Source organism: Ovis canadensis, chromosome 1 (genome assembly GCF_042477335.2).
Source record: "Ovis canadensis isolate MfBH-ARS-UI-01 breed Bighorn chromosome 1, ARS-UI_OviCan_v2, whole genome shotgun sequence".
In the NCBI taxonomy this organism is placed as follows: domain Eukaryota; kingdom Metazoa; phylum Chordata; class Mammalia; order Artiodactyla; family Bovidae; genus Ovis; species Ovis canadensis.
In genome coordinates this window covers 277,870,904-277,884,644 of record NC_091245.1, presented here as the reverse complement: position 1 = coordinate 277,884,644, position 13,741 = coordinate 277,870,904, and the positions used below count along the sequence as shown (strand labels likewise).

General features: G+C 48.0%; 1 protein-coding gene across 25 annotated transcripts in view; it reads left to right on the top strand.

The window, feature by feature from the left end:
• The window catches only part of TBC1D5 (TBC1 domain family member 5), a 593,981-nt gene that overhangs the window by 429,904 nt on the left and 150,336 nt on the right, over positions 1 to 13,741 (top strand). For all 25 annotated transcript variants that reach the window (XM_069568828.1, XM_069568958.1, XM_069568921.1 and 22 more), the window contains one exon: positions 1,734 to 1,876. In XM_069568828.1, the coding sequence (XP_069424929.1) occupies positions 1,734 to 1,876 (143 nt within the window). The remainder of the gene's footprint in view (positions 1 to 1,733; positions 1,877 to 13,741) is intronic.

Here is a 13,741-nt window from a genome sequence, read left to right as displayed (position 1 = left end):
GGATAACTGAATGACCACGTTCTAAGTGATTGTAATCACTTAATTTTGCCGATACAGTTATCAGTTTAAAGGTCCTTTTAGCAGTTCCACCATATGGTTTAACCCAGGTGCTTTTTGCTTTGCCCATTCTTTGCCCGTTGGTTCCACCAACACTCTTGGAAAAGCAATTAATTGTTTTTAATTAAGAAGAGCAACCTGTGTAATTTAGGGATATTTGGTACTTCTTAAAATAGTAAATATTATCATTTGTAATTTAAAAGAATTAGAAGTGTGTGTAGAAATAATGTTTTATTCTAAGCCACATAAATACTGGCATACTAGACAAAATACACATACGCATTTTGTGTTAGCAACCTTTCATATTAGCAGTGGGATATGAATTAAAAGGTAGATAAAAATTGGAAGCAATTCTGTAACATTTTTTAAGTGCTGATGTCACTTAGGCATTAAATTTCCTTCCTGAAAAATTGAGTAACATAATTTAAGATGTAGTTGAAAATATAATTTAATTTTTCTGTTGATTAATTTGGTAATATGAATAAAGGAATTCAAGTATTTGATGATATGGCTCTTAATAAACTGATAGGTCTGTGTTGTTATACACTGCTCTGTCACAGCTTTTTGATTCCTCCTTGAATGTAATACTCCCTGAAAAAAGTAGTATCTGATTTTTTTTTTTTTGGCCCCACTTTAACCTCACAGATGGTTATATTTGGTTCTGAATTTTGCAAAGAGGTAATGTCTCTGAACTAATCTTTAAAGAATGGTCCCTATTCTGTGCTATTTCTTGGTACTAGAAATTTAGAATTTTTGAGTCTTTGTTGTGTGATAGAATCACATAGATCTCTAGCTTAAGTTCCTAGAGAAAGGCTTGAGTAAAGGAATTATAGCCATGTATATAAAATTAGAAGTAAATGGATAAAAATATATCAAGTGAATTATTTTAATTTTCTTATAAGAATTAGATATTAATGGCTTAGCATTTGCTCAAAGTCTGAAGTGTTGCTATTTATGATGTATAATGACAGACAGACCTTGTTTACTATTCTCGTTAGCTTCTTGGATCTGCTCTGTAGCATCCGTGTCCATCCTCCTGGCCGTAGAAGTGACTGTGTTTTGAGATAATACCCCTAGAAAGGTAACCTCCTTGACAAGTTATTCTGAAGTTAAAAATCAAGTATCATTATATGTTTCATTTGAGATAACTGTCTACGCTTGACAAAAAACATCTGTTTTTTTTTTCACATTTAATTTTAAAATGAATATTTTTACATAGGAGTGACATGTCAGAATGCCGTTTTCTGTGTGACTACAGTAATTCGTCATGTGACCATTTGCAAAAGTCTAGTTAACAAAAAAGGTCAGCAGTGATACAGAATTTTGGAACATTATTATTTAATTCATCACCTCACAAATGAGGTGACTATCAGTTTTCTCCTTGCCTTTTTGAGGTCTGTGATTCCTAATGCGCACGAGAGGTTTCTGCCCTTTTCAAGTATCGCACTTGTGCTGTATACCTATAGGAACAGTCTAATGAGTATGGCCTCATTATGGAATTACAGGATGCATTTGAAAGCCTGAAACTTGGACTTTATTATAATTTTATATATAATATTTGCTTGGTGTGATCAGTTAAAAATTATGATATTTTTCACAGCTACAGGAGAAGATGATTCCTCTTTATATTGCTCTCAACAGAACTGTCTGCTGAATTCGGCTTTTGTTTCCCGCAGACGGTGGGTGCGGCTGCTGTTCGGCCGAGAGTTCCCGCTGCAGGACCTCCTGGTGGTCTGGGACGCCCTGTTCGCAGACGGCCTCACCCTGACTTTGGTTGACTACGTCTTCGTGGCCATGTTGCTCTACATCCGAGATGCTTGTAAGTGCTAACGGCCATGCTGGCGTGCAGCTCGGCGCTCCTGAGTTTGTAAACTGTGTCTCTTAAATGTACTTTATCTTTTATTTTGAATTACCATGCCTACATTTTTATCATAGGCAGTATATTGGAAGTTTCAGAGGAACATACTAAATATATTTTTGTGAGTTAACATGTATGTATCAGATGTGGGTAATTTTATCCTGAGAGAATTGGAATATTCTTCAGAACCATTTTTCTAAAGACTCTCCTCCTGCTTTGATCTCGTCATTACACACATTTGTGAAGCATGCATAGAAAAAGCCAGTGTTTCAGATATGTTTAGAGCTCCACCTTCTGACAGGTAGGGAATATTCAAGAATATTTATCAGAAGATAGGAGCTGTTTTTATAGTGTCAACAACTTGCCAATAAAAAATAAATATTGCATTTAAAGATACTCTAACTTCTTAGTTAAATTTTGACCAGACGTATTTCTCAGTGGGGTGCCCAGTGGCAGATGTATTCCTGTCTCATATGGTCTACCTTTGGGTGCTTGCCTAGCTGGAAAGCCTGGGCCTGCCCCTTTGGAATAGTCTGATAATCCTCAGCTTGAAGAGAAAAGCAGAGCATGTTTTAAATTTCAGACTACCTCAAATTGTTTTCCTTTTCAAAAGGAAGAATTCACAAAACCAGATTGGTAAGCCAAAATGTAATTAGGAATGTTTGCACAAAGCGGTGACAAAGTAGGAGATAAAAAACTACTGTAAGAGTGGGGCTTTGTCAGAAGAACATAAGACTATTTGGCGCCATTCATAATCTTGACTGTGAGATTGCTGTGTGGTTCTCTGTTCATTCATTAGAGTTCAGCTGTGCCAGATGCTGTTGTTATCCCTCTGGTAAAACTAATAATAGTCTTTAAATTCTAGCTTATACTTTTAAAATCCCTCCCAAATTACTTGAATGAATAAATGACGGGAGCACCACGTTTTATCCAAATCTTGTCATTTTGTTCTGCGCCTTGAAGGCCAGATAGTTTGGGTTTTGACATACAAAGTAGAAAATTCTTTCTTTCTGAGTAAGAACATGGAATCATAAGAGGAAATAACCTAGGAAGCAGAGGAGAATGTTTGGATAGATTTTAGGATATTTAACGCTAATCTCCCACTGAAAAATACTGTGATTTTTATAAAGTATAAGTAATGAAAAACAAGGAAATCAGTCCTGAATATTTATTGGAAGGACTTGATGCTGAAGCTGAAACTCCAGTACTTTGGCCACCTGACGCAAAGAACTGACTCATTGGAAAAGACCCTGATGCTGGGAAAGATTGGAGGCAGGAGGAGAAGGGGACGACAGAGGATGAGATGGTTGGATGGCAGCACAGACTCAATGGACATGAGTTTGAGAAAGCTCCAGGAGTTGGTGATGGACAGGGAGGCCTGGCGTGCTATAGTCCACGGGGTCACAAAGAGTCAGACAAGAACGACTGAGTGACTGAACGGACTACATGAAAAACAAAAGGAACGAGAAGCCTCCTTTATTTAAAAAATTACTTTTGGATGATATTTTCAAAAAATTTTTCAAGCCAGACAACTATTGAAATCTATTCTGATTTTCTATAGTCTTAACTAAATATTTACTCTTTCGTTAACTATTGTAAATCACAACCATATTTTTAATCACCATGTTTCCTAGCCTAAGATCTGCTTTTAAGAATTAATTTCAGAAAACTTGGCGATTTGGGACAGCCGAAGCCTTTGTCCATGTTTAAGACCTTATAGAACACGTAGACACGAGTGAAAGAAACATAGAGGTAATGAAGCTGTTTATTTTATAAATTCCTAGTTATTTTAGTTTGCTTGTTTAAATCATAACAATGGGCGAGACTTCCTAAAAATAGGATGACTATTTGTGAAGTATTTAAGGGGCACTGCCCCTGTCCTTAGGAAGTTTACCAACTAGTAGGAAACATTAATTAGTAGGCCTAGTAATGGCAGGAACCAGTAGGACACAGTCTGGGAGAACGTGGCTGGTTGAAGGCTGATGTTTCTGGTCCTGCGGTGGAGGAGGCAGCAGGAGAGTTCAGGAGAGGCGCCAGGCTCCCCTCTGGGCAGGCGTGTGACCCGAAAAAATGCTGTAGACGCAGGTGAGTGAGAGAGGGGTCTGCAGCGTGAGTATTTAAGAGGCTCCGGGAAAGGAAGAGCTTGTGTTGTGACGCCTCGAAGCTGTTTCATGGCGTCAGGGAGGTACCGGGCCAGGAGTGTGGAGGCACAGTCAGGTAAGGCTGGGAAAGTGCACCTGTGGACGGGGGGGCAGTCACTGGAGACCTTTCCAAAGCCGATCCGTGGACTGGGGGAGCGGAGGCTGGGTCGCGCTAGGTGGTGAGCTACTGGGCAGCCCGGGGCTGCAGCAGCCTCTTCTGCACTCCTCTCGTCTCGTGTGCACGTTCCGTTTCCAACTAGAAGCAGCTGAGGGGGGAAGAGCGTGCAGCTGGCATGTGCAGAGCCATCTTTAGAAAAGTCCACAGGGAAGGGAAGAAGATGGTTGCAGTTAGAGGTCAGTGGAGGGCAAGGACGGTTTGACGGAGAAGGCAGTGGCACCCCACTCCAGTACTCTTGCCTGGAAAACCCCATGGATGGAGGAGCCTGGAAGGCCGAAGTCCATGGGGTCGCTGAGGGTCAGACACGACTGAGCGAGACTTCATTTTCACTTTCTGTAGAGGGAGGGGGTCCCAGCACCCAGAGGTGTGGAGAGCTGGCAGAGAGGGTGCTTCTCAAGCCAGTCGAGCTTTTCCTTCAGAGATCAGTGCTAGTACTTCAGTCCTGCTCTGTGGGGAGGATTCATGTTATTGAAAGTTTCATTGTTTATCGCTGGTTCTAAGCACCGCCTCCTCCACTCCCCAGTCTGTCTTGGGGAGCCTCCATATCCCAGCTTATAGAACTGGACCCAGTGCATAGTAGTCCTCCTGACACATATTTTTGGGGGAAATAATGGAAGAAACAAGGGCCTAGAGGCAGTGGCGTGGTATCAGGAGTCCGTGGAAGGAGGTGCTGGAGACAGTGGCTGGCAGGGTCACTCAGCGCCTGATAAAGGATGAAACCCGCTGTCTGTGTGAGCAGGGTGGGGCAGGGCTGGGACCGGGAGTTGTGGGGGCAGCTGCCCAGGAACTCGCGCCAGCCCCCGGAGCTGTCAGGGAGCCTGTGGGGACACCCTGGGCGCTGGTGCCCGCGATTCTTGAGGGGCAGGATCTGCAGAGGCGAACAGTGATCCAGGCCTCAAGCTAGGTGCACGCCCGGCTGCAGGGAGGCAGGTGGGTGGGGGCGCTGAGTGCGCTGTCAGGGAGCTGGTTAGGAGGAGGAGGGAGGGAGGGAGACTGGTGGGAAAGACCAGCAGGACCTCAGAGCCCCGGAGGGCTGCCGGGGGCATAGAACCCTCAGAGCTAAACCCACCAGAGGGCGGACCTCAGAGCCCCAGAGGGCTGCCTGCGGCTAGAACCCTCAGAGCTAAACCCACCAGAGGGCGGACCTCAGAGCCTCGGAGGGCTGCCGGGTGTACAGAGCTAAAGCACCACAGGGGGTGGGCAGACAGGAGGGCATGGAGCAGGTCGGGGTGTGACCCGCGGGCAGTCTGTGAAGGGCAGGAAGTCACGGATCGGAGGATTGGGAGGGAGCTGCGAGTCTGGTTTGGGCCTCCAGGGACGCTTTGTAGAGAACCACGGTAGGCAGCGGTGTAGACCAGCACGGTGCGCCTGGCGAGGAGCGGTCAGATCAGTGCAGAAGAGCATCGCTCCTTTATCAACGCCTCAGCCAGCCAGCCAGGGTTTATTGAGTGCCTTCTGTTTGCCAGCCGTGTGGTGTATCCGTGACAGTGAGGACGGGGCCAGCTGGAAGTGGAGGCGTGGCGTGACCTCCGGAGGATGGGGATCTCTCAGAGACTGGGGGAAGCAGTGGTTTGGAGGCCCGCACCCTGGCCGTCCTCCGGAGGTTGCGGGAGCGGCGTGGCCGGGAGGGTGAGGCGCGAAGGGAGAGGCCTCGTCCTTCAGAAGAGCAGCCCGAGGGAGACGGGAGCCGGAGGGGGCCAGCGCGGGGAAAGGGGGCGGTGCTGAGGGGAGGGTCCGAACCCGGGGAGGAGTCACGGCCACCAAGCACTCAGAGGGAACGCAGGCTGCAGGCTTCTTTCCCTCCGGTGGGCTCTAACTTGTGATGCCTCGCCCAGGGCACCCGGCGTGCGGTCGCACCTCTGCACCCAGCCATTCCCAAGCTCGCTCACCAGAGCCTTGGGAGGGAGCAGCACCGGGCGAGGCTCTGGGCGTCTCACGAGCCTTTGGCAGCTGTAGGCGCTGTGTTTGTAGCTCGGTGTTGCTCTCCAAGAAACTAAAAGACCTTCAGTGATCGGGCTGCCTCCTCGAGGCCCGCACCTCCTGGGGTCAGGGGGGCTGGGGAGCGCCTGTGACCACCTGATGCTGTGCAGAAAATCAGTTAGGCGGGTGCTTCTCTGAGTCAAAGGTGTCTAGCCTTCCTCATCTTCTCGAAGGAACATGTCACACACACAGAGACACACACACACAGAGACACACACAGAGACACACACACACACATACAGACACAGAGACACACACACACACCAGTGAAGATGCAGTGTGTCTGGTCCCAGTCCTGACTTTACAGGCTCAGGTAATGCGGCCTGTTAGGGACTGAATGTTATCCGTGCAGAGCTGTGCTGGCAACTCTAACCCCTAGCAGTCCAGAGGGTGACCTTGCTTGGAGACAGATGGTTGCAGATGGGATGGGTTAAGATGTGGTCCCACTGGAGTGGACAGGACTGACGCAGGAGGTAAGGTGATGGTCTGGACACAGAGCTGCACCGAGAGGAGACAGTGTGAGCATGCCCAGGAGAATGACACCTGTGAAGGCAGGGCAGAGTGAAGGGATGCATGCCAAGGTGAGGCAGGGGCTTCCAGCTGCTTCCAGAGGCTGCAAGAGAGGCCCAGCAGAGTATCCCGGGAGCCCTCAGGAGGAGCGAACCCTCCAACACGGGAGGCCGCAGGAGGCAGGGAGGGTCCTCTCCGTGGGTATGAGAGGGGCCAGGGCCCTGCCCACCTAGATTTGGACTTCCCGACTCCGGCACTGGCAGTGCATTTCTGTCGTTCTGTACCGTCCAGTACTTCGTTAAGCGGCCCTAGCAAGTTAATCCGGTGCCCTTGACAGTCAAGGGGCTGAAAACAGGCACACTCGGTCTGCAGGGTTAGATCTCAGCGCCCTTGCTTAATGCTCTTTCTACTCATTTCATACCAGCATCTCATATTTAATTTGTTTCTTTATTCACCTTGATCAAAGCTTTCATTCTCTTTGAAAGTTAGAGAAGTATAATACAACCACTTAACAAATTCTAGATAAATCTTAGAACCAACATGTTCTTTTTGAGGCCTCAGAGATGGAGCCCAGCCTCTGTGTTTAGGTAGGCTGGTCCTCACATCACCATTTCCTTATCGCAGACCCTACCCTGATGTTATTAAGTAAAAGTAAAATTTCACATTGAAAAAAAAAAAGCAATATGAATATCACCTGCAGAGATTTTAAAATTTAACCTTTGAAATGATGTCAGATGGCTGTTCTTCAAACAAAACTTGTAGAATTATTATAGATAGATTGTTTCCAAATATTTTAATCATTTTTACTTTCTTATGTGCTATAAAAAGTGCCTTGTGGATTGTTGGCTGAATTATGTGGATTAAGATTACATGCAGATGTAAAGGTGAGGAATAAGGAAATGTAATCATGAATCATTACTCCTGTAATAGTTTAAAACAGCCCTGCTCTCATCACTGGAGAGGGAAATGGCAGCCCACTCCGGTCTTCTTGCCTGGAGAACCCCGTGGACAGGGGAGCCTGGTGAGCTGCTGTCCGTGGGTTTGCACAGAGTCGGACACGACTGAAGCGACTTAGCATGCGTGCATGCTTTGGAGAAGGAGATGGCAGCCCACTCCACTGTTCCTGCCTGGAGAACCCCAGGGACGGGGGAGCCTGGTGGGTGGCTGCGTCTGTGGGGTCGCACAGAGTCGGACACGACTGAAGCGACTCAGCAGCAGCAGCTCTCATCACACTTTTTTTTTTTAATTTTTACTGACTGAGTTCATACTGTAAGTCCCTCACGTGGTCCTCTCCTTCTCCTGGCCTCACCTCCCTAGATCTTGCTTCTGTTTTCACACCTGGGACAAAGAAGCCTTTCCATCAACCCTCCTGGACCATCCCGGCCCCCTCTGACCCCCCGCTTTTGCGGTCCTGTGAGGTTTCAGTCAGGGCCGCTCAATAGCACTTCCACTGTCCTGTTCCTTCCTGTGCGCATGCCGGGGCCACTCGGGAGAGACGGCGTTCACGGCGCGGGGAAACCGCGTCTTCTCAGCAGCTCCTCGGAACCAAGGCCGATGTTACGGTTCTTGCCTGCCCCTTGAGGCCTCTGCCTCTGCCTCTGCCTCTGCCCCCGCTCAGTCAGTGCCGTCGGTGGCCGCCACGGGAGGGCGCTCTCGAGTCCGGGGTGGGGGCGTGGATCCCTGTGCCGCCGCTGCTAAGAGGACACGTGCCGGGAGCTCTTTCCAGCTGGGCTTTTTTAAAGGAAGCATTGTCTACTTTTAAATTAAATTCTAAAATTTTCTGCATCTTTTATTTATTTAAATTTTATTTTTACTAGTGTCAAAGGAAAACATTTTCTTTAATTTATAAAGTAACATACCTTTTATTTGTCCTGTAAATGGTATTAATAGCTGAAACACTATAATCAAATCCATTTAGCAGTAAACTTCCTAACCAGAAAGTATCTCACACGTGTTTATTGTCTGTTTTAATTAACTCTCTGCCTGAACACTTTGTAAATGGAAAAGTTTCCTCTTGGCACTGGAGTCCACTCCCTGCCTCGTTTTCAGCCAGCACTGTAATTTTTCTGTAGCCGTCTCCTCAGTCATTTCTTGGCCCAGCCTGGAGTGACAGTTATGTCCTCTTGCGGTTTAAAACATTGCTTCTTTTTATTTCATTTTAGGTCTCCCCTTCCTCCTCAGCCAGTATCTGTCTATCTGCCAGTCTGTCCATCTGTCCTACCCTAGAATTTCTGTTTCTCTGTTTCCTCCTTAAAAGCATGTTCAACATTATACTGATGTCAAAATGCACTTTATTTCAACCACAAATTGAATATATTTTGTCTTTTCTGGAAAAGCTTGTAAAGCTTTTCATTGGAAGCCTTTGGGAACTAGAAGTAAAGACTCTCCCAAATCACAGTGTTGTGCCTCAGAGTTTGTACCAAAGCACAAATTGGGGTCTTATTTTTGAAGGGATGTTGAAGCAGCTCCTGACATCCAGCTCTCTTCCTGCTCAGACAGTAAATATTGACCATCTCAGATGTAGATATCAATGTACCCTTTGGATTATAAATGTATCATTTGTATTACTTTATGTTTTATAATAGTTTTTAAATCTTCTGTATTTCATTAACATAGGTTGATATACCAGAATAACATATTGTCTTGTTTTTTGTTTACATTTTTTAATAAAACAGACTTTATTTTTTAGAGACTGTTTTGGCCTGCTGCAAAATTGAGTGGAAAGTACAGAGAGCGTCCCATACACACTCACCCTCCCACCCACAGACCCCACTGTGGGGCCCGCATCCCTCACCAGAGCACACATCACAAACGCCCAAATGCCGGTCTTGACCCTCCGGCCGCTCTCGGGCTGGACTCTCCGTGGGTGTGGCCGCCACTGTAGCAGGACACAGAGTACTTCCCTGCCCAGAAGGCCCTCCCTGCTCCACAGGTTCAGCCCCGCCTCCCTTCTAAGCCAGGACCCCACTGGGGAGGCGGAGAGGCCAGGGCTGGAAGAGTGCTGGGCACTCAGTCCCTGGGGGAAAGGGTCTCCGTGGTTTCCTGCCCCGCGCCCAGCAGGAGGTCCTGGCAGAGGCCCACTGCCCAGCGCCCCCGCTGCAGAGACCCAGCGGAAGTGCGCAGAAGGCCAACACCAGAGCGTTGGCCTGGGACCGCGACCGCAGCGCCTCGGGGAGTCCAGGTCACCGGCTCCGCCCCAGGCTGCTGTGGGGCGCCTCTCAGGGACCAGCTCAGCCCCAGGCCGCTGTGCAGAGCCTCTCGGGGACCGGCTCAGCCCCAGGCCGCTGTGCAGAGCCTCTAGGGCAGGGCAGTTCACTGGCTCGGCCCCAGGCCGCCGTGGGGAGCCTCCAGGTCACCGGCTAGGCCCCAGGCCGCCGTGCGGAGCCTCTCCGGGAGCCCAGTGTACTGCCTCGGCCCCAGGCCACTGTGGGGAGGGCAGTTTGCCCCAGGAGGCTTGTCAGCAGAAGCCTTTGCTTTTAGGCCTCTTCAGAGAAAAAGAACCAGTAGAATATATATATATATAGAGAGAGAGAGAAGAGGAGACTCCTTACAGGAGTCTATGGACACAGTTATAGAGGCCTGGAAGCCCCACAATCTGCCGCCTGCGAGCTGGGGACCAGGAAAGCCAGTGGCATAATTCAGCCCAATCTGAAGCCCTGAGAAGCAGGCGGCTGGTGGTGTAAGTGCCAGGATCCCAAGGCCTGAGATCCCGGAGCTCCAGTATCGGGGGCAGGAGGGAAGGAGCCCACCTTCTTTGCTTGTCGTTCCATCAGGCTTCCTGCACACAGGATGATGCCCCCTCCCTGGTGATGCTGGATCTTTTCACTCGGTCCGCTGAGTCCAGGCTTTTCTCTCCCACACACTCAAGGGCACACCCGGAAATAATGTTTTACCTGCTGTCTGGGCATGCTTTAGGCTGGTCAAGTTGGAAACACAAAATTAACTGTCCTGCCCTTCCCTTTGCCTGGAAAACACACGGCTGTCTTCCAGAATGGCTGTACCACTTTGCATCCCCACCAGCAAGGCAGGAAAGTCTTGTTCTGCGTCGACCCTAGCATCGATGGTGTCAGTGTTTTGGATTTGGGGCGTTCTCGTGTGTCACACTGTCTTTTTAATGTTTATTTTTTGCCTCAAAATAATCTATACAGCTCTAGGAATAGAGATATGAAGGGAGAATTAATTTCCTAGTCAAATCCTATTCCATATTCAAAATTAATAGTTGATACCCCATTCTGGCCTTCTATGAAACGAATACCTTCCACGTACTTACTGCTGTTCCAGTTTTCTCTAGCCCTAGAAAGCAGCGTGACGATGGATTCAGGAACTCTAGGGCACCTTTTACGGGATGGATTCAGGAACTCTAGGGCACCTTTTACGGGCAAAGCCAGCAGAATTGCATGCATCGCTGCACTCTTACCCAGAACTGCTCAAGCTTCCGTGTGCCTGTGTTGCTACCAAAGGAGAATGTACACAGTCCTGCAGGGTGACGGGGGCCGTGCTCGCTGGCGCAGAGCGAGAGGGAGATGGTGGTCTCTGCCTCCCAGCTGCTTAGTTCCCCATTTCTCCATGCAGGTGCCTCCCCACCTAGATTCTTCTTTTCCTTCAGTTCACTTGCCCAGGTGCTCAGTAGAAGTGTCATTAAAATGACAAGGATATCAGACATGAGGTGTTCTATTAAGATCCTGCATTTGCCTTCTTTGCTCCTGAGACCCTATTGAAATAGCATAAACCCATAGGATGCAGAGAATTAGGAAGAAAATTATGGCGGTTTTGGAAGCAGGGAAACAGATGGGTGAATGATAACTGACTTAGCATGTCCAGGAAAGTGAAATTCAAAATTGATCATGGAGAAAGCCAGGAAATAACCCGTAAAATTTCCAAAAGTGTGGAAATTGGCAGTGCTAGGTGCTTCTGGAAGTTGGTAGGAGGAGGCAGAGAGTTAAGACTGAAAAATGAGAACTGGTTGAAAGTCTAAGAGGCAGACATGCGGATCTCCGGCCTTCAGGATCTGCCCTCTGTGGACAGTGTAGTGAAGGGGGTCTGAGCCAGGGCCCCGGGGAACTTCAGTGACCTGGAACCACTGGCCTTCTTTCTCAGGACATTGAAGCCAGTTTGTCTCCCTCTAGGAAGAGTTTGGGAGAATGTTCTCTGAAGGAATCTAGTTAGCACAAGAGAAGAGGCTCAGGGATGGCCAGAGTGACCTTGGTCAACCCTCAGCATTCACAGACCCACCCACCCATGCACACACAGCTGGCTTCAAGACACCTTTATACTTTCCCCCACCGACAGGGGAACAGGGAGCCCCAAACACCACGCCTCTGAGGAGAGCGTCAAAATGAAAGCAGAGATCTAAAAAACACAGCCAGGAAAAGACCAGTTTGGAGGCCACAGAGCCTTTGTGGCAGGGAGAACACTTCTCAGAGACCTAGGAAATACATAGTTCAAAGGAGAATTAATTAGAAGTTAAAATATAAAAATAGGTGTCTGGAATATAAAAGTGGAAAAGTGTCTCAGAAGGAAGCACATGAAGCAGAAAATAAAGAAAATTAAGAGGACCAGGCCAAGAGATCCAACATCTAGCTAAGGTGATTTCTTAAAAAAAAAAAAAAAAAGGATGGAATAACAAACTCAAAATGAAGAGTAGAAGGGAGAAAGTCATCAAAGATACACAGAGAACTTTCTAGTTGAACAAAAAGAACTTGAGTTTCTAGATTGAAAGGGCCCATTACATATGAAAACAGATGCAAACCAAGGTATTAATCATTAGTTTACAGAGCAAGATGTTGGGGAGGAGAAGAGAACACAGATCTCAGAAGGGATTAGGAATTGAAATGGTTTGAGGTTTTGCAGCTAGAAACCAAGAAACTCTAAAGCAGTGGTACCAATATCCTGAGGGAAGAATATTCCCAACCTAGAGAATTCTATCTAACCAGACTGTTAACTAAAGTCCAAATCTTTCAAACAGAGGTTTTAAAAAATTCATCTTGGGAGCATAGAGCTTTTGGAGGGATGTGCTCCAGCAAACTGAGGGTGTGAAGCAAGAAAGACGTGGCTCAGGGCTCTGGGGAGCAGGAACACCACACAGGCAAGAGGCGAAGGGCGTCCTCAGAGGGGCGGACCCGGGCCTCGCGAGCAATCTCCTCAGGAGAAAAGCCAGACTGTCAGGAGAGGTGTATATGACTGTGGCAGCATCGAGTTCATCTTAAGTGTGTACGTGACTGTATACAGTCAGTCACGAGTGACGTCCGACCGCTGGGAGCAGTGAGCCCTAGCAAAGTGAAGGGCCGAGCCCCCTGTGAAGGGCACGCCCGTGCAGCTTCAGCTGCTTGTTGCCACGCGGGAATGCTAGACCAGGGTTACCAGCTCCTAAGATTTTTATGAAACCTGCATTTTCCTGAGGAGCATTCTCATTTTTAAATACCAGGAACTGATCAAAAAAATTTTAAATACTGCAAGTTAAACAGTTCTCCAGCTGGATTTAGCTCCAAGCTGCCAGACTGCAGCCTCTTTCATTCTAGAAGTTTCTGTTGTTTCCATCACAGTGAGTTTGTAAAGACAGAAGCCTCCAAATTTTCCAACTTGTTGACTAGCATAACCGACAGACTCCCTAGAGTATGATGACCGTCCGCCCCAGACGTGGCGGCTGCCTGATTCTGTGTCCACGAGGATGGAGAGGCCTCACGTACGTTCTGCTAACCAGTGTTTTTCCAGCAGCCAGGGCTTCCCTGGTGGCTCAGATGGTAAGGAGTCCGCCTGTGGTGCAGGAGACCAGGGTCCGATCCCTGGGTCTGGAAGATGCTCTGGAGAAGGGCATGGCAACCCACTCCAGTACCACGGACAGAGGAGCCTGGCTGCAGTCCATGGGATCACAGTGTCGGACATGACTGACCCTGTTCAGTTCAGTCACTCAGTCTTGTCCAACTCTTTGCGACCCCATGGACTGCAGCATGCCAGGCTTCCCTGTCCATCACCAACTCCCGGAGTTTACTCAAACTCATCTCCATCAAATTGGTGATG